Source organism: Columba livia, chromosome 2, assembly GCF_036013475.1.
Source record: "Columba livia isolate bColLiv1 breed racing homer chromosome 2, bColLiv1.pat.W.v2, whole genome shotgun sequence".
Taxonomy (NCBI): domain Eukaryota; kingdom Metazoa; phylum Chordata; class Aves; order Columbiformes; family Columbidae; genus Columba; species Columba livia.
In genome coordinates, this window is record NC_088603.1 from 149,806,955 (window position 1) to 149,834,747 (window position 27,793).

General features: G+C 46.1%; 2 protein-coding genes across 14 annotated transcripts in view; both read right to left on the minus strand.

Moving 5' to 3' along the window:
- Window positions 1-566: 566 nt before the first annotated feature.
- Window positions 567-9,697, minus strand: C2H8orf76 (chromosome 2 C8orf76 homolog). Of its 2 annotated transcripts, XR_010470785.1 has the most exons (7): window positions 9,450-9,697; window positions 9,266-9,361; window positions 5,607-5,750; window positions 4,288-4,805; window positions 1,987-2,119; window positions 1,158-1,404; window positions 637-856 (listed from the first exon to the last, which is right to left on the minus strand). XR_010470785.1 is itself a non-coding variant. In XM_065054361.1 (6 exons), the coding sequence occupies exons 1-6, from the start codon at window positions 9,561-9,563 to the stop codon at window positions 650-652; spliced, it is 1,212 nt and encodes a 403-aa protein (XP_064910433.1). In that variant the 5' UTR covers window positions 9,564-9,656; the 3' UTR covers window positions 567-649. The 2 variants fall into 2 exon arrangements, 1 of the variants encoding a protein (XP_064910433.1); XM_065054361.1 differs by lacking the exon at window positions 1,158-1,404 and having other exon boundaries at window positions 567-856; window positions 9,450-9,656.
- A 1,161-nt stretch (window positions 9,698-10,858) lies between these two features.
- Window positions 10,859-27,793, minus strand: part of ZHX1 (zinc fingers and homeoboxes 1) — a 37,662-nt gene continuing 20,727 nt past the window's right edge. For 6 of the 12 annotated variants that reach the window (XM_065054353.1, XM_065054356.1, XM_065054351.1 and 3 more), the window contains one exon: window positions 17,195-27,751. In XM_065054353.1, the coding sequence (XP_064910425.1) occupies window positions 24,910-27,534 (2,625 nt within the window). In that variant the 5' untranslated portion in view covers window positions 27,535-27,751 and the 3' untranslated portion in view covers window positions 17,195-24,909. Of the gene's footprint in view, window positions 15,863-16,511; window positions 16,809-17,194; window positions 27,752-27,793 lie in introns of those variants that run through there. The other 6 variants (XR_010470784.1, XR_010470782.1, XR_010470783.1 and 3 more) reach the window with 6 other exon arrangements.

Consider the following 27,793-nt stretch of genomic DNA (forward strand, 5'->3'; position numbering starts at 1 on the left):
TTGATAACCAAGGAACTTTTAAACTGGACATGATAAAAGAAGCCTTCCATTCCACCAGCATGACAGGCACCAAGAAATCACGGGTGCTTCAAGCATGGCATGCTGAGGCTTACGAAGGAAAGCTACCTCTGAGAGCTGAACTGAAAGCTTGAATTTATACTGGATTCCTTATTATTTTAAATACAAACAAACCAGTGAACAAAGAAAATCATAGAATCGTTAGGCTGGAAATGACCTTTAAGATCATCGAGTCCAACCATTAACACCGCCAAGTCCACCACTAAACTGTGTCCCTAAGAACCTCATCTAAACGCCTTCTAAACCCCTCCAGGGATGGTGACTCCAGCACTGCCCTGGGCAGCCTGTTCCAACACCTGACAACCCTTTCTGGGAATAATTTTTTCCTAATATCCAATCTAGCCCCCACCCCAGTGCAACTTGAGGCCATTTCCTCTTGTCCTATTGCTTGTTACTTGGGAGAAGAGACAAACACCCAGCAAAGAATGAGATGTTAAGAGTTTAAATGCAGAGATTCATGTATATGCTAAGAAGATACGCAATAAGAATTCTTAAAAAATGTAATATGAACTTTATTGCATACGTCGTTCCATAATCATTTGGAGATACAAAAATAAATACAACAAAACCTTTAAGTTACTGACGGTGGGAGATCTACATTTGAATAAAATTGACTGTCAAAGTGACATAAATCATCCTGGAGATTACCGAACCATTTGATTTCAAATTCTGTGGCTGACGCAGTTACCAATGATGACAGTGCTGCAGGGCCTATGCATTTCACCTCACTCTGAAATTCCTCTTTTAGTTTTTCTGGTATAAGATCCTGCCCCATAACCTGCAAAGAGAGTAAGAAATAAGATGGAAGACAAGAAAATAACTTGCAGACCAAACAGCAAATAAGACATGAACAGCAGATCTTTACAAGAAAAGCCCTTGATACATGAACCACATGCCACCCAGGAGAAGCTTCCAAGTCACGACCAAGTTGTCTGCCTGCTGCGTTCTGCAATAAACACGAGGAACTGAGAGCCCAAGCTGCACGGCCACGCAATCCTGTCGAACTTCTGGCTATGCTCATACAGGGGGATTTTTACTCTCTGAGTAGCAGCAACACCAATTCTGTATTCAGTGCTCACCTGGAGACAGCACCGACACTCTGATCTCCTCCTGAGGGGTGTCGGACCAAGGGAAGCAAGGAGAGAAGTTTCTTCTCCCAAACTTTTCAAAACCCCAGATAGTCTGCGTGCTACTGCCCTCTGACGGAGGGAATCCCACAAGCTGCCAGCCCGGCAATGGCTCAGCTGCTGCTCACTTAAATCTGTAACACTGACGGCAAAGGCAGAATCTCGCTGGCTTCCTTTTGTGCCTTAGAAGTCAGAAACTCTACAAATAGCACCAAAAATGTTAAATCTCTATTAATAAAGCCGTGCAATGTTATTATCCTCCTTTGTATTTCTTTAAAACTAGAAACCATTACATCAAACAGAATGAAGAAATCACGTAAAAGGATGTCTCTGACTCTTTCTGAATATGTTTCGTACACTCCTGGAAGTGTTCAATACTACTGTGGCCATCAAAGTAATCTCCACTCCCACTTCATACTTGTGATCGCTTTGTGGCATGTGAAATTCCTGAGATAAAAGCTGCACCCCCGGAAACGCAGAGCAATGACGCAGCTGCAAATGCAACTCCAGTGAGAAATTTAACAATCCTGAACGTTCCCAAAAGGAGGATCTCGGCAGAACAGAGATCCAGCTGCATGACACACGGCAGTGCTCCATGGGTTATCACTGGCAGTTCCACATAACACGCTACCAGGGCAACCCACCCCAGCTAATTTACCTTGCATCCTGGCATAGCTAATTAGTTCAGGGGAGTGTCACGCTTACAGGACTTTGTGCTTGAACCGGCTTAGGTACCTCAACCAGCCCCCAAGAACCTGCACGGAATGAAACATCCCCTCACCTTGGTCATCAACAGCAAGGAGCTGTCACTGAAACCAAGCCTGGCCACTTGGTCATCAATTTCTTTTTGACCTTTTATGTTGCTCTGTAGCACAAAGGACGACTGTTGCAACTGGGTGAGCTGAAGTAGAAGCCTGAAATGAAAAAGGCAGTTAAAAAAGGCACAGCTGGCAAAAGAGTAAGCCAGCAGACCTGAACCCAAACAAAATATAATACTTTAAAAACAGCTCTTCTTCCTGACTTTTGCCAACTGCAAAAAACTTCAAAGAAACAAATATATCCGGATCAATCTACTATGTGTATGGTATACCTGTGATACGACAAATGTTCAAACGTTCAGAGGAGTACTTCTGAAAAACAACATGCCGAGTATCTCCGGTTGCTTTGCACAAACGCTTTTCTCCTTGTGTATTCATGTCACAGTTCAAAAGTGAAGCTCAGATCTGTGAGCATTAATCGCAGGACCTCAGGTGTCCCACACCCTTGGGAAGGCCGGACAGGACAGCAGCGCATCGCTGCCTCCGGTAGTGATTGTCACCTGAAAAGTTAGAACTTTGGGGAGCCTGGACAAGTGTCAAACATCCTCCACATACAGGCCAACCCTGGGATATTTTCTAAAATCTTTCATCACAGTTTGAGGTTCCAGTCAGTGCCCCAGAAGTCACCACCACGATGGGGTGAAAGGGAGATGCTGTGCTCACAACGTGGCTTCATGTCACAGAGGGACCCATCACCAGCTGCTCCACCAGAGAGCACTTTCCAGAGCCCTCCTCACACAAGGTCTGTAAAACATGTTAATTCAAGCTTTTATCGCATTTACCAAAGCTAAATGAAGCAGGTGTTACAAGGAAGGTGTATATTTTTATGAAGAGAAGACTTAAGATCTTAGGTGAAAGTTTTCATTTGAGCATTATAAACATCACAATTTACAAGTCTGAGCCAACAAACTATTTGCAAATTCAGAGAAGTTTTTACTGGGAAATTCAAAGCAAAATAGAAATGATTTTTAATTTGTAAAGAGTTTTGTTTCGAATTTTGCATCAACATAACGTAAGAAAGAACGAAAATTAAACAAAACCATTTCTCCTTTTTTTAAAAACAAAAACGAACTAGAAAAGTCAATTATTCATGATGCTTCCACACAGAACCTTATTTCCTACACAAGGAGGTAACATCCCTTTTCCAGGTGCAGTTTACCCTGCACATATGTTTATGCAACATCTGCATCTCACTCAAAATCCAAAAGACCTGAAAATGTTAGACAACCTATTCAATGCATAAGCCCTGGGCAGGGAAGAAGCTTATCCTGGACAAGCATATCTGAAAATACAGACCAAAATAACACTTTGTGAAACTGTTCAGCCAAGCAAGGAAACCTCACCATTTATAATTGTCTCTGTGCTGAACCATACACACCAAAACAAGCAACACAAATTCTCTTAATATGAATGTGGCTTTAATATTATTATTTAACAATACTACATCTATTAACTTCTCCCAAGTAGCAATTAAAGTCATCACCTCTTAGTGTGATTACAGTTAAAAGCTACTATATCTTTTTTTACATTTCTTAAATCTTGCCCTAACAAGACAGTTATGAAGTGTTCTCTGAACATTTTTGGAAGTTCCTAAAATGGCTTTAAATACGTTTGGTGACTAATACGCTACTGAGAGGCAACAAGGGAAAAAATCCAAGACTATTTTAACAAAAACAGTTCCTAATTATCTCTTTGAAAGATTATGTTTTAGGGATTTTTGTTGTGTGCAAGAGTTTTAGGAAGAGAGAAAAGGAAAGAGCATTTTAATGCAGCCCTGTCAACCAGCTGTCACAAAGTTCATTTTTCGACCTCATCCATTATGTAAATTGGGGTATTATTATAAAATACATTTTTGCTCAAGCATGAGGCTTTGAGCAAATAAGCCAGGTGGCATGTGCAGAAGAAAGACCGGCTGGCCTTCCCTTTGGGGCACTTCTGCCCCTGCATCTGTAATACCACACCAGCAAACAGCCATTACTTGTAAAGTTTCATATCATAAGGTCATTAAAAAATGCTTCTCAACTGCGCAGGACACTGGTTTACTCTGTACACTCAGATTTAGGTTGTTCACAGTGACCACGCCAGTGGATTTTGCTTTTTCCATCTGAAGCAACAGCAGGGTGCTTCTAAGTTAGTGTTGCCAACACTGAAACAAATATTTAAATTGAAAATGTAAGCTGAAAATAGTAAGGCTGGGAAAAGTATGCTTTAAATTGTTCTCGACTGGGAGAAGTTAACATTATTCTAAGAATACATTTAGTTACCTTGCTCTAATGAATGAGGCACACGCCTTTACCCCAACCTCCTGCAACACGTTCTGCTCCCAGGGCTTGGAGGCTGCGCGTTTCCCTCCATCTGTCCTTTCCGCTTCTTCCGAGGTGCTGAGGGATTCCTGCACAGCTCGGCTGCCCGCACAAGTCACTGCATCCTCCCTCTTTGTGTCTGTAGCAAGGCTGGACCAAGTGCCTTCTTGCTGGCTCTCTGATCTGTGAGGCTGCAAATTAATCTCTCTTCCAGTTGATGTTTCAAAGCTACTATCACTTACACTAACCTCTTCAGACTGATTCAGATTTGTTTCTGGAGGAGCTAGTGGAGACAAACTCTGTAAAAGGCTCACATAAGCTTCAGCAAGTAATTTCCAGTACCAAGGGTTGAAAGGATGTAAACAGATCAGTTGCTGCAGACACGTGATCTTTTTTTCTACGTTTTCCAGACCCTGGTAAATGGCAAACTGCAGGTTGAGAACCGTCGTTAAGTGATCTGTGTTAGTAGCGCCGTTTCTCTAGAAACAAAAGAGAATAGATTAAAAATAGGAGCAGAACAGAATCACCCTTCAGAGCCTGAGAATATTTTTCCCTGAATAACGACACACAAATATCACTAAAAGTAATTTTTAAATTGTACAAAACTGTGCTCTTAATTTTAAATAATACAACATAATACAGATGATGCAAGATCAAGCTGACAGCATTCCTTCTAGATGTCTTGTCCCAGTCTGAAAGGCAAGAAGGCCCTGAATGCTGTTATTTGTTTATTTGCCTTCAGATTTTTATACAGCTGCTGTTCTTCTGTAGTATAAACACCTTTTATCTAAAATAAAGAGCAACAGTAAAATTCTAGCAGACTTCAGAGCCTCTGGACTTTTTCCTTTATGGGAAAAACTCAATTAGTGGTTAGATACTCTTCTTGGTGGCAGGTTGGCAGCAAGTAGATGGAAATAAAAGGGAGTTTTGAACCGTCACTTTTACAGTGGAAAGATTTAAGCACTCATTTATCCCCTTTCTTATAATTCCTATTACATTACATTAATTCTGCCTGGCAGAGCATGATATTTAGTCCCTTCCAGGACTACCAGCCTCCCTGCACAGGGAGCTCATTGTGGTACAGGGTGTTCTGATTTCTAAAGAGTGATTATATCTGCAGTGACAGTTACCCTCTGTTTACCAAATACTGTGAGCACTGAACATCCTGAAGGATTATATACATGAAGATTATTTTTCCAGAAAATGCCCATATAAAAAAAAAAAATACTGGCAATATTTTCATGTCTAAAACCTAAAATAAAGATTTTTGCATTATTTACCATTTTTTCTGCGATATCCAGGGCCTCTTTGTGCCTTCCCAGACGAGACAGACAGCGAGCCTGGCCCTCCTGGACATCCCGTCTCATTGCAATGTTACTGGGAGGTAAGAGCAGTAAGCAGTTGGAGTATTCGCACAGGGCTTTCTAGTAGCATTGACAAAAAGAAAAAACAAACAAAACAGTGAGAGATTTTCATTTCAAGGCAAGCATGACAGTATGTTCTGTTCACGACTAGAGTGACAAAGGGAATTCAGGAGCTGAAGTCCACATTTTCATTTCTCCAGACTCAGACTTCGGCAGCACACAAGGGCTCCAGTACTACACAGGCAAGTCCAGATGGTGACGAGCAACCTCAGTCCTAACTCGTGTTTAAGCTCGGGCAGGATTCACCACACATCTGTCCACCCCTACCCAACGAGGCCTGATCCAGAAGGGATCATCTACCAACCTGGGCAATAAATGGCACAAAGCATCTCTCCCACTGCTACCAATTCAATGATCAGAGCACTCATCCTAAATTTGGGGGACCTTGTTTAAAACCTGTGACATGTTTCACAGGAGGGTTTGAACCTGCAAGAACCTCACCTGACATGAGAAATCAGCAAGTCAGAGAATACCGCAAGGAAGGTGAATCTCCATCATTCCTGTGGGGTGGTTCTAATTTGCAAGAAATAATTAAGTATTAATTGAGCTAAGGAAAAAGACAAGAATGAGCAATACTTCTGCAGCTTAATGCTCAAGGCACTCACCAGCATTCCAATTATAATTTAAATACATTAAGTATTCAGTGAAGCTAAGACCTGAATTTTGTTTTCTCCGCCTCCGAGTGCTCAGACCAGAAGACTAAAGAACAGTGCTCATCCGCCCATCTCTAAAAATGAATATTTAATTTTTCCTTGCAAACTTGAATGGTTCTAACAGAAAGAGCTTCCAGGCAATATGCCCTAAATAGTTCCTAGCAAAATGGCTGAAATATTTTTCTTCCCTGCTGTTAAGTTCGCATTCCTTCTCACGCAAGAGGGAGCTCCCCTCTGCCCAGCGAGCGCAGCAGCCGCTGGTGGAAACAGATCAGAGGAGGGTTCCAGGACACCCCTGTTTGCCTTATTATTTGACAAAGAGATATGGCCTGGCAAGGAACAGGCATCATGAATCTGAAGCAGATTATAGTCATCTGCATCCTAGAAATGGGCACAGCTTATATCACTGCTGCCCCTGGCATTTCCTATCCATTGGCCTAGGCTGACGTAAAAAAGTATTCACAACAAGTGAAGAAAGTACCACCCCCATTTACTTATTTCCAGCCCCTTTTCTACCGTCAGCACCAAAATCTGTAATTTTATGTACAGTCTAGTTCTGCTTCTGGTTCCGTTACAGTGATCCAGGTTAGCAGTAAGACTGAAGACTGGACATTTTTAACTTGGGTCCCTGCGACACGAAAGGGTTTGGAAGCAACAGCCTGTTCCACTAGCAGATCTGAGGGGTGTCATTCTCTCCCAGGAGGGCAGCACAGCACACGGCAAGGAGCAGGCTGCTCTTCCTGAGGGTCAGCAGCCACGGCTGACCGCAGCCTGAGGCATCTTTCTTCCCAGCACACTTCTATGAATCCCTTCAGGGAGTCTCAGCTGAGACTGGAAAGCATCTGTCAGGTACACACAAAGCAGCATTAGCGCTGGAATAACATTAAAAAGCAGAAGTCAGTGCCAGCTGAGGTGCAAAGAGATCCACAAATCCAGTGGGCAAGGCAAAAGGAGTGGAGTCAGAAGTTGGCCTGAGGGCTTTGCAATCAGGGAGCCTGTAATGCAAAACCATAGCCTAGAACAATAAGCTATTACAGTTGAAACAAGGGCAGAAGTGGCTGATTCAACCACCAAACAAGGTAACAAAAGACTGGATCCTGCAACTAAGGCTTTAGAGGCAGGAGAGGGACCTCATGAATGTTTATAAATATGTAAAGGGTGAGTGTCATGAGGATGGAGCCAGGCTCTTCTTGGTGACAAACAATGATAGGACAAGTAGTAATGGGTACAAACTGGAACACAAGAGGTTCCACTTAAAGATGAGAAGAAAATTCTTCACAGACACTGGAACAGGCTGCCCAGGGAGGTTGTGGAGTCTCCTTCTCTGGAGACATTCAAACCCGCCTGGACACCTTCCTGTGTAACCTCATCTGGGTGTTCCTGCTCCAGCAGGGGGATTGGACTAGATGATCTTTTGAGGTCCCTTCCAATCCCTGACATTCTGTGATTCTGTGAATGTGGCTCAGAAAGTAGGCAGTGAGGACAGGGTGTAGGACTACAGCCAGCAGGAACAAAAACCGGGAACATAAATACACCCAAAGGCACAACCAGACATCCAGAGCAGGGGGAGGCAGCAGAGCGGTGGGACAATCAGCAATGAAGCTCATAAACCACCAGTCAGGAGCCCAACAGCTACACTCAGCTTTCACCTGGCAGCGGGGGGAGCTCCAAGAAAGGTGAGTGGCAGCCAGGTGGTTGCCAGCGATGTGACAGCCTGTATGGGACAAGGAATTATCCCCAGGAGCAGATAAACCCCCATGCTTGAATCTGGCTATGACTTCCATGAACACAAACACCAGCTCTGTTCACTGCGGAACCTCTCAGATGCACAAGCCGGATCTGGATCAGCGCCGGGCGCAGAGGCCGCCTTTCTGGACATTTTTAACTTGGGTCCCTGCGACACGAAAGGGTTTGGAAGCAACAGCCTGTTCCACTAGCAGATCTGAGGGGTGTCATTCTCTCCCAGGAGGGCACCACAGCACACGGCAAGGAGCAGGCTGCTCTTCCTGAGGGTCAGCAGCCACGGCTGACCGCAGCCTGAGGCATCTTTCTTCCCAGCACACTTTTATGAATCCCTTCAGGGAGTCTCAGCTGAGACTGGAAAGCATCTGTCAGGTACAGACACAGCAGCATTAGTGCTGGAATAACATTAAAAAGCAGAAGTCAGTGCCAGCTGAGGTGCAAAGAGATCCACAAATCCAGTGGGCAAGGCAAAAGGAGTGGCCAGTTCACACCGATTTCACGCTGACTCCTGGAGCGGCGACATACACCTGGGGGAGCTTGCCATGACACAACTGCCCACCAACTCAATGATCCTAAGGGTTTCTTCCAACCAAAACAATGAGAGGCTGTGGAGTCTCCTTCTCTGGAGACATTCAAACCCGCCTGGACACATCCCTGTGTGATGTGCTCTGGTGAACCTGCTTTAGCAGGTGGGTTGGACTGGATGATCTCCAGACGTCCTTTCCAACCCCAACCATTCTGAGATTAATTCCGTGACTCGATGGCAGCCTGAGCAGGCCGGTTCTTGCCCAGACCAGCACGGCTCCCGAGGGGCTGTCACCCCTTTGGCACAAACCAGGAGCCGTCCCGCAACGCAGGCTCCAGCACCTCCAGGCTGTGGCTCAGCGGGAAGCTTTTATATACACACATTCCCTCATTATATACACTGTATACACACACATTCCCTCATTATATACACTATACACACACATTCCCTCATTATATACACTATACACACGCATTCCCTCACTGTATACACTATACACACACATTGCCCCAGCACACCGGGGACCGCACATCACCCCGGCTTCTATCCCCTCAACTCCCCGGCCCGAGCCCGTGCGAGACGCCTGGAGATACCTCAAAGTCGCGCTGCCGGTAGGCCCAGTCCGCCCGGAACTTGCCGCCCGTCACCCCGCCGGCGCCGTCCCCGCCGCCCGCCTCGCTGTGAAACCACTGCGGGCAGAGCACAGGCCCGTCAGGGGGCTCGGGCCGCCCCGGGGCCGCTCCCGCCCGCCGCCCCCCGCCGCCCCCGGCTCCTCACGCGGGGCTCGCAGTGTCTGGCGCCGCGGGGCGGCCCGTCCCCGCCGCCCGGGCCCCGCTCCCGGCTCGGGGCGAACAGGGACTCCTCGAACTGCCAGCCCGGCAGCGCCTCCATCCCGCCGCTCCGCCCGGTGTGCGCGGTGTGCGCGGCGGCAGCGCGCCCCCTGCCGGGCCGCCGCTCCGGGAGGTCCAGGGCGGGCGGCGGCGGGAGCCTCCGGGGACACCGAGTTGGCGGCGGCGCGGGCTAGAGCGGGCCGGGCGGTGTGAGGGGGGCGGCAGCGCTGTCCGCCCGCCAGGCCGGGGCGCTGACTGGAAACGGGGGCGGCCCGGGAACCCCGGGGCGGCCAAGGGCGAGCCCGCCGGGCCGAGCGGGAGCGGGGAGGGCCCTGCCCAGGACGCCTCGTTCCTGGAGTGTGCCCGTGGTGGTTAAACGGGCTTGGGCTCCCGGCTGTGGCGAGGAGTCCGGTCACAAGCCGCTGTAATGGAAATGTTGTAAGATCCTGTAGCAAATACTTCACAGAATCACTTGAACCAAAGTGTCCCGCGCTTGGATAAATTATCTGCATGGTTGTAGAGTTGTTCTGTCAGTGTCTTGGCCCGGTGCCGTTGCGGGGGCGGGCGGGAGTGCATTTCGGTGATTGTTCCATTGGATTTTGGTTCTGTCCCAAAGCAGAAGAGGAAACTTGTGAAATCTCAAGCTTTCCAAGACAGGATTTCCCAAAGGCCCCTACACTGTGCTGTTGGAAAAGGGCACATGATAAAGACTGATCGAGAGCTTTGTCAAGACAGACTCCTGGGGACACCAGTGGTCATTAAGGGCCCCTCGGTGAAGCTGTAGCCACCAGCTGTACAACACCCATCCTCCCATTGCTGGTGGAGCTGTAGCCACCAGCTGTACAACACCCATCCTCCCATTACCAGTGGAGCTGTAGCCACCAGCTGTACAACACCCATCCTCCCATTGCCAGTGGAGCTGTAGCCACCAGCTGTACAACACCCATCCTCCCATTGCCGGTGAAGCTGTAGCCACCAGCTGTACAACACCCATCCTCCCATTGCCGGTGAAGCTGTAGCCACCAGCTGTACAACACCCATCCTCCCATTACCAGTGGAGCTGTAGCCACCAGCTGTACAACACCCTGCCTCCCGTTGCCGTGCACAGGCCGAGCTGTCAGTGCCCTGCAGCGCTGTCTCCTTTGTCTTCCTTGCCCACCCACTCATCCAGGAAGGTCGATTTTGTCCCATCTGATCACCATCCAGGTTTGGAGAAGCTGGGCTGAAAAGTCATCCTTGTGCTCCCTTAACCTGCAAAATGGACTAATGAACCTGCCTATACCAGAACAGCTTTTCAGGCCAAAGCACTGCTCATATCAATGATTTTAAAGTTTTCCTTCTAAGAGAAATATAAAATACAGGTTCTGGGTTTGTTTTATTTGTTCTAAGTGGATACATGCTCAAAATGTCCTTCCATACCAGCATAGCTATGACTGGATGTAGCACCAGCTGACATAAATCCCTGGGTAGAAACTCAACTTTGGCAGGTAGATTTGCTCAGAAAATAAAAGGGGTTTGAGGTTTCTCTTCCTTTAAGTTTGCTGTTTGGCAAACAAGCCCTCCTGAACACAGGAAACTGCTTAGCATGTAAGTCTGGAGGGAATAGCAGTTTACTTGACATGATTCAGCCTTCTTGTTACAAGCGTCAAGGTAGGCGAGCGCAGTCAGAGCTGCTTGTTTGTGCACACCAAAACCATCTGGCTCCTCCTGCGGGACAGCGGCCGAGCGCAGGAGCCGGGATGCGGAGCCGAGCAGCGTCTGAGCAGTGACAGCGTCTGCGCTTCTCCTCACGTGCACCGGACACACGTGTTCCATTCCCGCTCCAGGACCGCCAGTCACGCTGCAACGCATCAGCTGAACGAGCAAAGCACGAAAATCCAGCAAGACGATTAAGAGCAAATCAAAAAGAAGAAAAACCAAAAAAGCAACATGAGTAATCAAAGCGCAATGTGGCCCCAGCTCAAAGTAAAACACACAAAGAGCAAGGCGCTCCCGGGGGCAAATCCCAGAGCAGCCGGTTGGCTGCCAGCTTGGATTGCGGAGTCCTCAGGGCTGGGGGTTTCAGCCGTCGCCACCTCGGAGGATACCAACGTGGTCTGCAAAGGCTCTGTGTTGCAATGCAGAAAATGCCTTTGTCTGGTAAATCAGTGACAGGAGAGCAGCAATTCCCGAGTGCCACATGGGGGGCCTGGCAGCTGACTGCATCGTTTCAGTCATAAGTCACGGGCATAATATTGCCTCTCCTCTCCCTTCCTCCCTTGCCTGGCTCTGCCCTCCCCTGCCTCCCCTCAGACATTTAAAAGGCTCCTCATGTATTAGTTACAGAAATGAAAAAATGCAACTTTAAGAAATTCCAGTGCCTTGTCAGCACCGGAGATTTGTTCAATTTCTCCCCTAAGACCCGAGTCATCAGTGTAGCTGCCAGAACACAAATTCCCACTGTGCTTAAGCAAAGCTGTTTGCCTCAGTCTGCATGGCATGATTTGCTGTGGTGCTGTTAACCTTGGCTGCACGCAGGAGAAAACGTCGTCCCTGGAAGAGGCGGCTTTGAGGGGGCTCAGATACACGAGCCCTGTGAGATCCTGCGCTGCAGCTGCTCTGCGTAGGCAGCTTCAGGGGTAAGAAGAAGCTGTAGCTGAACCTCTTCCTAGAGGCAGCTGAGGTCCCACGCCACCGCCCACCTAAGCCACCGGCTCACTATATGAACATCAGACCAATAAAACTAACGGGCTCCAGTAGGCTGCGGTCGCCGAGCGAGCTCCCGCACATCAGCAAAGCTGTTGTGGCTGTTCACACCAGCATGCCTCCTTACACCGGTGGTGACGTGCCATGACAGAGCTTCGGCCTCGGTGAACGGGGTGCAGGTTGGCAGGCTTCACCTTGCAGTCAGGGGGAGCCCAGAGAAAGCCTGGGTGGTGAAGACAACACAGGAATTCATGACTCTGCCCTATTGCCTGAGCCATTTGGCCAGGAAAATACGGTGTGGCCGACAGAGCTTGTCTTGGTCCCAGCCGCCAGCCCTTCTCCCTGCGTCCCAGTCTACTTTGAGGCAAAATTAATTCAGAAGAATTCTCCTCCAGTGCTACTTTAATTACTGATGTTATTATTTGTATTGTGATAGCCTCCATGGGTCCTTACCACAGCCTGGCTGCTCTTGTGCCAGGAGAAGGCAACACCACAAAGGCTTCATCAAGCACACACAGTAGAAACAAGAAACCTTGCTCGGCAACTAGGGCCCTGTCTTGGTAGGCACTGCTCACACACATCGGCTAAGGAATAATGCAGCTCTCACATGGTTTATAGCTTTATTAAAATACGCTGGAAAGGAGCTGCCCTTGGAAGAAAGCAATAGAGAGAGCAGTTCCCTGCTCGCAGCAGCAGAGCCGTCTGCAGCGAGTGGGGCAGTGCAGCCCACAGGCAGCATTCCTCAAAGGACGGCTGGCCCCTGAGTCATTACGTGGATTCTTCCAGACATTGTGAATTATTCATACCTTTAGGGAAGAAGATTAGTTTTCTTTTGTGACAGTCCTAACATACGATCTTCCCTAAACATGGTCATGAAAAGGAGCAGCTCTTTATTTGCTGACATTGTCTCACTGGGTCCTTGCCTCTTGCCTTTTATTTAGATCACAAGTTCTTTACAGTAGAGACCATCTTTCATCTTCTTTGCAAGGTATCACACATACGGGGATAATGTCCACGACTATGGCAGGAGAGTAATACAAATAACGTTTCATGGCTAGGGGCATACAGAGGCTATCACTACTACAAACTGCACACAAGGCTGCAGTTAAAGCTCTGAGGAGCTCAAATGAGCTCTAGCAAATCTTATGATGATGGTCTGAAATGCAACCGTAGAGCTCAAGAGCAATCCTCCCGGAATAGTAAGTGGTCACAGTGAGGGCAGCAAAAGCCCATCCCCCTGAGCCAAAGCTCCCAGAAGCTACTTACCCAAATTTTGGAAAAATAATACTTGTCTCTATCTCAGTACATCTTTAAACAAGTGCTGGTAGAACCGGCATGAACCTCCATCCATCTCAAGCTAGCTGAGAAACCAGTTCCGCCTAATGGGACCAAGAGGAAGCTCCATTTGCTAAATCCAGACCTGTCCCTGAGGCAGGTAAAACCGGGACTGAGCAAAGGGAAATGCGGGAACCAAAATGACTCCTAAAGGGGAAAAGTGCTCCGGCACCCTCACGCACTGCAGAAGGAGAAGAGTATGTTGAAACCAGAGCAGAATTAACATGAAAGCACAGGGGCCGGCGGCTGAGCAGAAGAAAAGCATCAGGCACAAAACCAGGCAGGGAGGGGTGACCAGGGAGGGGGACACAGCACAGCAGCACTGCAGCACTCCAACCAGCCGCTCAGCCCAGCGCCCAGGGAGTCGCCTTTTGCCTTAGAAGAGTAAAGTGATGGAACAACACCTTCTTTGTAAACTATCAAGCCATCCCACACTTCTAGAACAAACGAAAAAATGAGCGGGTGGAGTGAAGGGTCGTGAATCATGGAAATCAAAGAGTAAGAATTCTCTGTTGGTAACAGAAGCCAAAAGCTTTTCAGGGGTCCTTAGGACAGACAGGAGAGGACACATCCCCCTAAAGATGGTTCATTTGCCCGCTCTAGCTTTAAACAGTGCAGCCTTCCAAACCCCTGGCAAGCCATATTAACTAGGCCATAATCCTCCCCCCACAGGCCCCACAAAACCCAATAAAGTCCTTATTGCCAAAAGGGTGCACTACGCACAGATGTGTTCAGCTATTAATGGGGTTTGTAACTATTTTCTGTCTAGTAAGAAAAATGGTGAACAGAATGAGCATGCCCTTGGGTTTGACCAGAATGCTGTTGATAAGAGGAAAAAAAGCTTTCTGAAAAGACAGAAAGAAGGGGATCAGGTGCTGGGGAGAATCCTAAAGCAGTGACCACCCTGTGCAAGGCGGCACATTTCCCATCCTGCTGCCAGTCGCCTGTCTGACCCGCTTCACTCAGCCACGTATTAGAAGCACTAGACTATAGCTTAATGGTCTGTGGTACCAGCTCGATGCAGAAATCATCATAAAGGGTGGTACCTCCGACCTGCTGCTCTGACTGAAGAAACCCCAGCAGACTCGCTGTCAGGTGTGGTGAAGTTTGTATGCCTCCTTCTATGCCGTTTTTTCAGCGTGTCTCTGAAAACTCATTAACTTCCCCTGGCCACAGTTAATACTTGTTGCTTAATTGCTACTTATGATGAAACCAGGCCATGGAGACCACAGCAGATTCGTTAAAGGTTAAAACTTCATGACCCAGTAGTTCTCAGGACTGGGCAGGCACTGGTGGCAGCTCCTCTAGGACACCATTTAAACAACCTTGGCTGCTATAGACCTCACTTGTAATAACATGCATTAAACTGAGCTGACTTCCTGCAATATTGCTGTCCTGCGGGAACAGAGAGAAACAAATCTGAAGAATTAGAGGGAAAAAAAAAAGCAAGCTATGTTGAAGAAATATACCCAGCGCTTCAGGCTTGCCCCTGAGTGACCCTCGTAACTCGTGGGCTTTTCCAGCCCCACTCTCGTTTTCCACAGGGATGCTGTAAGGAGAGGCTGCCTCCACGATTCTCCTGTGCCTCATTCCTGATGCAGCTTTTGCACTGCTGGAAAGGACCAGTGGAAACTGCTATTAAATTTGGCTTCTATGGCTTCATATTTGCCTTGTGCAAGTATCAGTGCCTGCAGAAAGTGAGACAGAGCAGAGGGAAAGCGCTGCTCGATGAAGAAACGCAAACAAAATGCAGAAACAGAATGGACTTTGCCCACAGTTGCTCCCTTCCCCAAATCACTGCTAGTGAGGTGAGTTTAGAGCAAAGAACACCATAAAACATACGTCAGCGATGGCATTTTTAACTCTGTGGTGTCACTGAAAAGATGAGCCGCTTCCACCACAGGGCGTCTGTGGGCTCTTCCCGCCCTTTGTGGGTGGCGGGAGCGACGCTTGCACAGGAGCCCTTGCAGCAGGACGTCACCTGGAGGCTCTGGCTGCTGGGGTGAAACTACAGGGCTGAAAGCACTTAAAACTGCAGGATTATTTGTACCATCTCCTCTGGTTCAGAACACGTCACTATTAGTGGCTGTTCTGTGGGCCCTCTTCCATGTTAGTCACTTAAGACAGGCCTCACTTCAGTTATGTTTTTTCCCTATTTGGCTTTCATTTAGGAAAACTGAAAATCACTAAGAGGAGAGTTACTGCCAACACTGACCTTTATTTTCACCCAAAGACACAAATCAACTAGGTGCGACACACGCTTTCATTCCTTTCTTCCATCTTTTCTTTCTTCTACCAAATAAATATTTTAAGGTAATGAACATCAGCTCAGTAATGAGCCTGTAAAGAAACACACGTGGGAGAGGAATTAGTCACAATGCTAAGAGTTCAACATTATGGCAGTAGAAACATGGAAATATATTCAAAGGTTTCATTTTGCAGTATTTGAAGTGCAACAAGTCATCTAACAACCAAAAATGTTAGAAACTGCCACCAGACAGACTGAAGGCCACCACCAGCGGCCTTTCAAAGCAACGCCAAGCCCACGGGGAGCAATTTAACATCGTTCTGGAGGGGACTTTCTGGCATAAAGAAGAAAAATAAGGCAGTGCACAAAGTGGCTTGGTATTTTAAATTCTTAAAAATAGTAGTTGACAGTATTGTTATGAAAACAAGCGGAAGATGGAAGGGGCTGGGAAGAGGAGGCTGGGAGAGGGGAAACAGCCCACAAGGCCAGCTGGTCTCCTGGGAAAGTATCCACTGAATTGCAGCATTTTGCAATTGCTAACACTGTAAACAAAAAAGGTAACTGTTTTTTTTTTAAAAAAAAAGGTAACTGTGTGCATAATCCAGGGTTTTTCCTAACTCCCTCATTAGCTGACCGGTTCTTGAATAAGCATTCTTTCTTTCCCCACCCCCCACTTTTTTTCACTGAACCGAGTAAAACTATTTGGCCAAACCCCAGGCTGTGCTGACCGCTCGCGCTCACCTCCAGGCCGGCGCACAGGTCACCGCCTCCGTTACGGATGTGATTTTTCAGGACTGACATAAGCTACAGGTGCCTTAAACATCTTTTTGTCAGGCAGGGACAGGTCTGCAGGCAGGATGCCGGGTCCCAGCGGGCAGACGGCGTCCAAAGCCGCTCCGGTTGTAGCACAACGGTGGAAGCAGGCGGGTGTGATGAGTCGGGCTGATGCAAGACGGTGACACTGCGGCGGTGACGGCACGTCCAGCTCGGCGGGGACGCAGAGCTCCACAGAAAGGGCTTGTCTCGGACCCCACTTCTCTGAGGAAAAGGCACATGTTGAAAGCAGCCACAAAGCCTGATATCCGACTGACAGGGACTTCGGCAGAGAGGTGGCTCCTGCTCATCCCTATTCTTCCCACCCCAAATATTGTAGATATGATAATAAAGAGGAAAAGCACGTGGCCGCCCCTGGGCTGCTGACACAGCAGAGCCGTTCAGCGACAGGCAGCTGGGCCGGCACACGTGGAGCTGAGCTCACGCTGGCCGCCCGGCCCAACCCCTTCTCCAAATTCAGCGCACCTCAGGGACTGGCAAAATTCGGTTGTGTGTAACAGGAAAAAAAGACGTTTGAGAAGATCTGGTTTGTGACATTTTCACAAAGACAGGGTTCCTGGTTTCCACACCACCTCGTAAAACCACACACACTCAGTAAGGAGACATTTATTCCATTATTTCTGTTTTCAGATTTTTGGTACAAAGTTTATTTTTGAAGTTCCCACGTGATCCGTTCTTCTACCAGCATCTTTTAGGTTTTTTCTAGCTCTGATTTATTTTCTTTATCTGTTGAAGCGAAAGCAGTAATTGCTACACAAAGGAATAATGGCAATATTACAAATATTTTACAGCAGCATCCATTCGTCTCTTTGCCTCAAAAAAATAACAAAAATAAATCCAAACACAAGATCCATACTGCCACAAAGGCTTAGGTTTCTAATATCCAGAAGTATGCTGCATTCCCATATATGAGTTATACAAGTCCCGCACAACTTTCCAAGTTTGTGCAGAGCCCGATAAATAAGACACAGAAATATCAGTTACGTTATACTGTTTCTAAGAACTTTTACTCTGTAAAATGTTTGGTCACTCAAAGCTATAAGCTTAATCACGTATCAAAGAACACAGGCAATAAAGCCCATCTTACTAGAACATATAGTATTAGGCCAAACAAAATATAAGGACAAAATTTAGTGGTCACTGAAGCCTCTTCAAAAAAGGTCTAAACAGAAAGTTTCCATCATGTATCAGAATAAAAATGTACTGTATTAAACTTTTTTTTTTACAAGCTGTCTTTTAATCAGTCTTCTATTTACAGTGCAGAACTTCTGCCAACTGCAGTAGTTTAACTTTGGCACAACACTAAGTTCCAATCCTTTTGAGTATTCAAGTCCTGTGTGTGTCCAAAAATTTTCTTGGTTTCACGAAAGATTAGGCCCATTCACAGTTAACCAGTTATCTCGAACATTTTCAAGAATTGCTTCCCCTTCACCACACTGGGCAGCTACAAAGGAAAGACACTGTAAGCTATTGCATCATTCGAAAGAAACTCTTCATCCCTACCAGTGACAGTATTGTTGCTTCCTTTAACATCACATACACCAGACTGATCACGCAGACGCCTACATACTGGACACCTCCTAAAAACCTTGCTGGTCGTTAGTGAATCATCTTCCTCATACTTCAAATACATAACAACGCGTTAACTTAATTTCATTTCACATGTCAAACAGGACATTTAAATATATTGCAATATATTATAGAAAATTGCAAAGCGCCATCATTTCTGTAAACGAGATCGACACCTGTTAACTCTCCTGTGCACATGAAGAGCAGTACCTAGTGCCACATTTTCTATACAATATAAAGCCTTCCCAGGTAGGGCAACTCATTTTAGTGCATTTCTGTACAGACTGTAAGCACACATGCAGATAGCCAGCTATGCAAAATGGGAAACACTTTTGTGAGCTGGAACTGGAGGCGGGGGGAACATTTCGAAATCACAGAGCTCTTACAGTTGATCTTTTTGTCTCACAGATGAAGACTTGAATCTTCCAACATTCTAGCAGATTCTTTAGGGAAAGTTTTGTGATCAGTATCTAGTATCGAATAAGCATAAGGAAATACTTTCATCAACCGGGACACAAATATTATGTGTCTTAACACCTTCTAAGTTATGCATGGTGCAATGTTCATATAGTCACCCTATCTCTAAAACACTTGAGAAACTCCACATCATTTTTATGTCACAGTATTATAACCAAGGATCAGTTACTTTATCCACCACTGTAGTGCTACCTGCTTTAGAAAAAAAAAAAAAAAAAGAAAAAAAAAGGCAAAAAAAGAGAAGAAAACAAACAAACAAAGGCCTCACGCTTCCCAACAAGCATCAAGTTGGAAGCAGAGGCGAGTACCATCGCAAACCACCACACACAGGCCAGGATCCCCCCCGCCCCATTTCGGGGGTCTGTCCCCTGCCTGCGGCCCCTGCCTGAGTCTGCAGGAGCTGCCCCGCACTCGGAAGCCACGCTGACCAGCCGCGCTGTCTTGCACAGCTGCGGACATCAACGTGCCATCAGACGGATCCCATGAAAAGTGCTGCGGGATCCTCAGATACCACCCCACGCTTTGCAATGTTGCGTAAGTCGTTTCTGCAATGACTATTCCACTGAAAAAGTGCAGATGCTCTTCACCACAGAAGGAGAAAAACCCCCCAAAGCTCAGACCGCTAAACTTGAAAACACTGGCTGTAACCCTCCTGTGCTTCAAAATCTCCCTTTTTGAAAGTGAGAAAACAATACAGAAATTTGAGCTACTGAGTGTGTATAAGTAGCTATTGAGGGGATTTTCCGCTTTCTGTTACAACTTCCATTTTAAAATCTTCTACAGAATTTTAATACATCACCAAACCTCAAGTAACTAGACCCAGTAAGTTTGTGTCATGCTACTTGGTTAATCTCCCTCTCCTAGGATGTCATGAGCTCGCAGGAGAACGCAGGTGTAACCCAGCGCTGTCCAGTGCAGGGATGCGAGCCCTCTACCAGCCCTTCCCACCTCTGATTTACACCTTCATCCCAGGCATTATGAACAACTCTCAACAGTTCTACTGCTCTTCAATCGCTGATATTATCTTTTCATTACTACTGAATGTAGGCAAAATTATTTTCCAGGAAAAAATAAATTAATTCAAAGAAAGTAGCTATATTTCATTGCACTCTATTTCTGTGCATTCAGGTTAGGGCAGGGATATTTAATGTTACAGAAGCTTAAAGATTATCTTCTCTCCTTGGGAGATATGAATATAGACAGATAAGGGACTCGGGTGGAGGACGCAAATCGATACTGTCATATTTACAGAAACAAATACTGATATCCAGCCTGAATACACAGTACTGCGTTAAGTGCAAAAGGGAAAACGCTCCCCACCTTAAACTACAGCTTGGTTACCCAGCAGCCAGAGACGAGTTGACAAGAGTTACTGCTGTGCTCTCACTTCAGAGGAGGAGGATCAAAGTGTCTGCATCTTTGGGCTTTCTGGCCTGCGGGGACTGCGTAAGGCCATGAATCACGCTGTCTGGGCTCCAGAAGTGCTTTCTCTGTTCTGCAGAGGAGGAGGGAGTGCATTTGCCTGCCTCAAGAGTTCCTTGGCGAGCAAGAAGAAAATAGGCTTTTTGCCCAAAGTCAGCAAATCATGCACTAGAAAAATTATTTCATATCATGTGCGGACATTCCGAGTTTCCTTCCCGATAATGAAAGTTACAGCCAGACACCACATTGCTTCTAGTGTCATGAAAAAAATAAACAACAGCACATTTTTAAAACGGTACTGGACGAGGTTAGAAAAGGGAATAGCCTCATTTACTATGAGATAATCCACTAAATTCTAGTCATGAGATACTAGGTATCTTTCCTTTGTTTTCAAAACAAAGCAGATTTCTACGTGCTAAAAATGAGCGACTGCAGTACTTTAAAACTTGTTCTGCTTATCAACCCTTAGGTTAGTGAATTCTGCAGGGCAAGCAAAAGCCAAGAGCCTTCAAGCTTCTCCGTTTTTCCTCCTTTCCACTTCTTACAAGCCAGCGCGCGGTTAGTTCATTCAAACCTCCAGGGAGGGATAGGTCTGACTTCTCACAACAAGCACTAACCTTGGGGTGGTTAAGAGGCTGATACCAGCAAGACAGCGCTGTTTAAGATGGAACTGTGCTCTGTCATTGTGCTAAGAAGCAAGAGCAAAACATGCCATGAAGCAGCATGATGCAGTGCTGGTGGCTGCCTCACCCAGCTGTGACACTCTTTGCTTTCTCTTAACCCTCTGCCCTCTCCATTCTGGGACGGGATTATCTTTATTCTCTCCTTAGCTGAATTCCAGAGACACCAGTAAGAAGCATCATCAGATCAAGTACTCTTGGTACAAACAGCAGACAAAGAGGAAAGCTCTACTTTCGCTGTAAAGGAACTGGTGCTCACAGATGAATTCCAAAACAGTGCTCCTAATGGAGCTTCAGAGCAAACCAGCGACCTAGGGTAACATCTAAGCAAGATGTAATTATTTCCTCATCTCACTGTCAATGACAATCACTGAAACCTGGATCATAACCAGCTCAAACCTCAGAGGTGAAGCTCCACAGCAATACAGAAAACATACCACAGGCTCACATACACGGAGCGAACGAAACCCCACACGGACACTCACACCACGACAGACACACTGTCCTGCCCCTTCCCTCCCCACTGTCAACATGGCTCGGTCCAAGTGGCTTCCAAAACCTGCTGTGGGTGTGCGTGAGCTGCAGGAGGGAGCCAGGCTCAGGGCGCACAGCGATGCTCAGATTCACCATACATTACGACACTGATGTGCTTCAGTTCAGCAAGTTTCCTGCATGGAACTGGCAGAATGTTAAGGTGCTGTATCCTTTTTCTCTCGGTGACCACAGTGCGCACTGGGCACCTCGGTGAGCAGCACAGCAGCCTAAGGGTGGCTGAGATGAATCTGAGCTCAACCGCTGGTACCAGAGGCTTTGAGTTCCCACCAGCCACAACCACCATTCACAGACAAACCGGACCAGCACGCTGCCAGCTCCTTCCACTGCTCCTCCGGCCAGTTCTGAGGTCAGAGGCCTCCGGAAGGAGTTTCCCTCTCTCCCAGTATGCAACGCAAATAAACACATGCTGCAAACATGAAATAAACTGGTAATTAATGGACCCTGTTTGTTCAAACAGAAATAACAGACAGATTACAGGCAATAATGAATGCATACAATTGCTCTCCTCAGGCTGAACCCACCCAGCCTTCTCACCCTTGGCACGACTGAAAGACTTACAATGTGCGCGTAGCCCAAAGGAAATGTGGGTACTCTGCGTCTCTCATTAGCCAACCCACAGCACATGGTTTAATTTAAATTTTATATTCTGCAAAGAGATGATGTTCCTCAATGGGCTGTAAATATTGTTATAACCACTGGAATACACGGAAGTGTAATATTTACAGCAAATGAAAATCTGGCCCAGTACACACCAGCTACCATCTCTGACCATTTTACTGAAAGAAGACATCCAATCCAACTATATTTAGTCTGATAAACAATGTATTTCCTCTTCCTGTGTTTTTCAGACCAGATGTGCTAAGGCCTACCATTGTAGCTCAGTGTTATTTAACAGAACATGGCCAAAATGGAAGATTTCCCAGGTTAACCATATAATTAACTTGGATCTTTTTCTCCCCCATTTCTTAAAGAAGGTTGGATTTAATGCTAACCTAAATGCAGTCTCTGCTAACAAAAAATGGAGTTATTTGGACACGTTGCTTGGGTAATTTTTTTTTTTAAGAAAATTAATTCTGGGTCAACCTTAAGGATTAAGGCAGCTCCAGATTTTGCTTGCTAGAGGCATATTCCCAAGGATTTTAAGAATTTGCTTTAATATTTTTGGAAACTTAAAAATAGCATCTCTCTCCCTACTAGCTTTGTTCTTTCCCACTGAGCAAGCACTGATTTTTGACCCTGCATTCCCAGCGGAGCCTGAAGTTAACACGAGTCTTTCTTTTATCTGCTGGCTCTACAACAGCCTCATCCACACCATTACCAGCCCAACAAGAATACTTCCCAACCTTGTGCCACAGTCAATGCCGAAGAGGCCAGATCCTGATCTCTCTTACACCACCTCACATCCAGACTCACGAGCACTCCAATGAAACACGCTGACAAGGTGGTTTTGCTTCCCCCCCACCTCAAAGTTAAACTGAGGGATCCTTAGCTCGTACTCTCTAGCATTGCTGGCCGCTTTGTGCCTCACCCATTTGAGTACTGGAAGCCAGGGAACAGGTTCATCATCAAATTTGTGTTACACACCAAAAGCTGTTGCCTTTTTCTTTCCAGCAATCTCAAGCAGTCAGAAGAGCTCACCCTGGTAAATGTCTTTCATGCAGAACATCTCCTGCGACGCAGGCAGCCTGTTCCATCTGGGAGCAGAAGGGCAGCTGAAGTGTCCAGAGAGGAAGGCGAGTCTGGGAGGTTAACAATATTTTTTGTCTCACATTATCCCCTTTCTTGCTTTGACCTGGGTTTTACCCACAATCAGGCACGAAAAACAGATCTAACATGGACTCTTCTGCTTCAGAAACTCATGACTAAAAGGACTTTCTTGGTCTTTTCACAGTTATCACAGCGGGGAAGAAATAATAGAATAGGATCCTGGAGATGCGGAAACATTAGGACACATTTTCTCTTCACTAATCTGTCTCATTGGCCATCAGATGCATAAGCCTACAGAGCAGATGCTGACTGATGTGCAAAAGGAGATCGTAAGTATCCTTTCCGTTGGTGCCAATGTAAAAGCAGACAAAGCTGGTGACAGCAGCACCAATTCATCATCATCTTTTGACATCTAAATATCAAGTAACATGTTCCTAAAAAATGCAGACTGACAGTAGCAAGAACACAAACTACTCTTCCTCAGAGTACCAGTTCTCTAGGATGCCAGACATCTGCCTGAACTAACTTCTGTGAATTTGGTCCATTGTTCTTAAGTTGTTATTTCAAACTCTACCACGAATTCAATGTCTTGAGACTTGTTTTTTTTTTCCCCTCTGTTTCAAAGACACTTATTCGAGATGTGGATGATTTTATCAGGTTAAACTACTTCTGGAGTTCAGTTCAGGTAGATGAAACCATTCCTAAAAGTGTGTCCACCCGGCAGCCCTAAGAACAATCAGCACAGTGACGAGCTCAATCCATTATAATGAATTTAAGTTAAACTTGCACACAAATCATTCAGCTGGGCTATTGCTGAAGAACAATTAAACACCAGCATGTTTATCATTCCTAAGCATCTAAAAGCCATATAACTTCATTTTGTTTGAGAATTAAACATCATGTCATTGCCACAACTTACTTGAAAACCTTTCTTACTAGCACCTGAAGACACTTTTCATCTCTGTGTCTGTGTGTTCTTACGAACTTCTATGCAACTCTGAATGGTTTTTAGGCAGTTTCCACCTCATGTTTACCTTAAAATTCAGTGTAAGATTTCAAGAAAGTACTCTTTTTAGCTAGAAATATACATACTTTTCTTACCATTTCCAGCAAAGGAAAGAATGCACAAGCCAAAAAAGAATGTTACTATCAGCTGCATCAAGTCTGTCAGGCATTTAAATTAAACTGATGTAGGATACACTAGTTAAATGTAACAAAAAGCATCTTCTAGCATTACTCATTCGGTTAGCTCATAATTATCAACAAGGAACATTTCAACACAAGTTCTGTAAACCCAAAACACTCTGAAGATACGCAAAAGGTGCCAATATCACCTCACGTTCTTAAACCAAGCAATCCTCACCCCTAAGTCCATTGATTCCTTTGTGACACTTTTCCCCTTCTCTTTTGTTTTGAACTCTTTCTTAAGAAATAAATCCAGGCCTTGAAACCTTTCAGGCGAAGCGATGTTTGCAAAAAGACATCTTAGGTTTTTGTGTCTTCCTCCTTCATGAGCAGGCAATGTTCTCCTACACCAACCAAAAAATGAGTCTGTGTTTTTTTGGAATTAAACAACATAAGGCAATTAAATATTGAGAAGCAGTCACGTGAATGAAGAACATGAACCTTCCCATCGGTAACATGGATGGAAGAGGAGGAGCTGAACTGGGTCTGGTTTATAACCCCACGTCCTCGGCTAGGCCTGAGCAGGTCCATCTCTTGTAGCAAGGAAGCCAACAGTTGTTGCCTCCACAGGTAGCATCTTTCCCTTGTTCTTTTAGCTGGAAGAAAGATGCTGAGCAGGCGCGTGCTAAACTGAAGGCCATGAAAAATCATTTGGCTCTTCACTGGAACATCAAACCTAATTCATAGGTTTCTGGCCCCTAAATTGCACATCAATCTGATTTTGAAAGTTTACGCTTAACATGTCGGGGGGGTTCCCAGGTATCACTATCATCTGTTTCTTCCTCATCTTCTTGATCTTCCAGAATTTCATCTTCCTCCTCGTTCTCGTCAAACAGCTCTATTCCGAGTTCTAATCTCCTTTGCCTTTCTGCAAACCACTCTCGGACCTGCTCATACCCCATGTGAGATTTGGCTACCAGTTCATCGAGGTCTTGCTCATTAAGGAATTTGTGCTTCATATAGTAGTCCTTCAGGATTGCTGTTCCAGTTTTGAATTTGATGACAGACACACCTCTGTCCCAGCAATTTAACCTCTTGCTTCCCCGAGGCCTCCCCCGCGGCCTCCCTCTCCCCCTCCCTTTGGGTCTCCCTCTCCCTCTCTTCCTTGCAAAGCCTTGGCCGTTCAGGCTGTTCGCATTGGCGCTCTGGTAATAATAATACCATTTCAATCCCCCATTTTTCCAGGCGTAGCGAGTATCTCCAAACCAGCTCACAATTTCCGATCTTGGGAGCCCAGTTTCTTCTGCCAGCTTGTTGTATTCTTGTGGAGACGGCCACTGAGTGCGGACAAAGGAACTTTTGAGCATGTGCAACTGCTCTGGTGACTTTTTGCTTATTTTGCTTGAAGTGGAACACCCTGATTTTGCTCCTGCTGCTCCATCTCCCACAGATGCTTCTCCAGCCTCTTCTTTTGAGCTGCCAGCGTTGGTCTCATTCAAGTCAGCTCCCTCTTCCTTCAACACATTAGATTTCCTTCTTTCTGTAAACCAGGCATCAATCTCTCTCCTGGTCAGTTTGGTTTGGGCTCTTAACCTATTCATCTCCTCATCAGTCAGGACAGGGTTATTAAGAAAACTTGCTTGGAGGACCTGCAGCTGTTCAGCAGTCTTCTCTTTGAATTTCTGTGGGGTGAAATCAGGAAAAGTGCTCCACGATGACTTGCTCTGTGGAGCGACTCCCGTTGGGGACTCATTCATTTCATCGCTTGAATCAATAACAATGGTGGCACATGAATCACTGTTGAGATGAATCCCGTGATTATTCTTTGAGTTTCTCTGATTGTAGCGTGTATCGCTGAACCACTTTTTGATCTCTCCTTTAGTCAAGCCCGTTATTTTCATAAGTCTAACAATTTCTGAATCTTGAGGAAACTGATTTTTAAGGTAGCTGACTTTCAATTCTGCCAGTTGCTCCTTTGTTTTTTTTGCCCGGATGCCAAAGGAGTCGGGATTCATCAGTGCAGATTCATTTTTGACAGGTTGAGGGGCTGGAACGGCAGCTACTTGTTTGGTTTCTGCAATAGGCTGAGCAGTGTGAATCTGACTCTTCTGTAACTGTGTTTGGTTTGGGACTCCTGCTACAGTCAAAGCTATTGGGGCTGTAACTGGTAACGTGTTCGCACCTGCAACTTGAGTGAGAACAAGTCCTGGCTGACCAACTATTTGGCATGTCTGTAAAATTGAAGGTAAACCATTGCTAGCGGCGGAAATGTGTGCCGGAATAACGGTAATTGTCTGTGGCACAGTATGCACTGTGCCATTAAATTGTTTCCTCCTTGCTTCCTCCACTTCCTCTGGCGTCCAGCTCACACCGTGCTTCAGACGCTGGGCAGAAAACCATATTTTAATCTGTTCCTCTGTGTACTTAGCTTGAGTGGAAAGGACAGTGATTTCCGACATCGTTGGATATGGGAATTTGTTGTAGGTGTTAAGCAAAAGGGGATTGTTGTCCAAAGCAGTATTGTAGGCTGGAATGCTGTTTACAGGTATGAGGACTTTTGGGATCAGGTTTGAGTTCTGTGGGGCTGTGACAGCTGTTATAACCTGTGCCACCCCCGGCTGAAGCACCGGTGCTGGAGTCACCACTGCGCTGGCCACGTCTGCCGCGCTGCACACAACCGGATGGCTCGCCTTCGACTCGGAAACTGCCGGTGGTGGGTTTTCCGCTGCTTCTTCAGATTTTGGCTCATTTTCAGTTCCCTTTTCTTCACCAGGAATGTCATCAACTACATTGTGGAAAACGGCGATACGTTTAGTTTCGGTTTTGTTTTTCATCATTTTCATAATAGGAGTTTTGCTAATTGAGATCCCTGATGAGGGGACCTCAGAAGAGTCGGCCTGTTCAGCGTTTTCTTCTCTGACAAAACTCCCATCAAAAGTGAGATCGTTTACTGTTTGTTCGAAGATTGTCTGATTATTACGTTTCACCATGGTCAATTTGAAATTCTCCTCTCCAGGGTGGTACTTCAAATTATGTTCTGAGAGAGCATCATATCTTTTGGTAAGAAAATTGCATTCTACACAAACATAGGACGAATTTAGTACTACGTTGGGATGTTCTGAATCCACGTGAAAAGTAAACATGTTGAGATCTGGAGTTTGAAAAGAACAGTATTTACACTCGTAACCACCTTCTACTTTACTTGTATTTTTCTGATTGTCTGAATCCACACACTCATGAGCATCCTCATCACTTGTTACGCTCTCCGCTGCGGGGTTATCTGCTGGCGTGACTGCAGGTGGTCCTTCCTCCGCGTCTGATACCATTTCTAGATCCGGATCCTGCTCGTTGGCTAAGACCATGCACGGCGTTGTTGATTTTCGTTTACTTGCCATGCCTGTTATGTGGCAATGACTCTGACTGGTCAGATACAGACTTGGCTTCAAGCTCTTCTTGATTAATAATAATGGCTTTCGGTACTTCAAGTCAGTTCTTGCAAAGTCTCAACATTTATCCCATTAGCAGCTTTTCTTTTGTAGTGCAATCAGGTTAAAAATAGATAGTTGAGGATGAAATGTTGAGACACACTGCTTTAAAGTCCACATCCACCACCTGCAGCAAAGAAGAGACAACGGAATCAGTTCAATTTAAAGA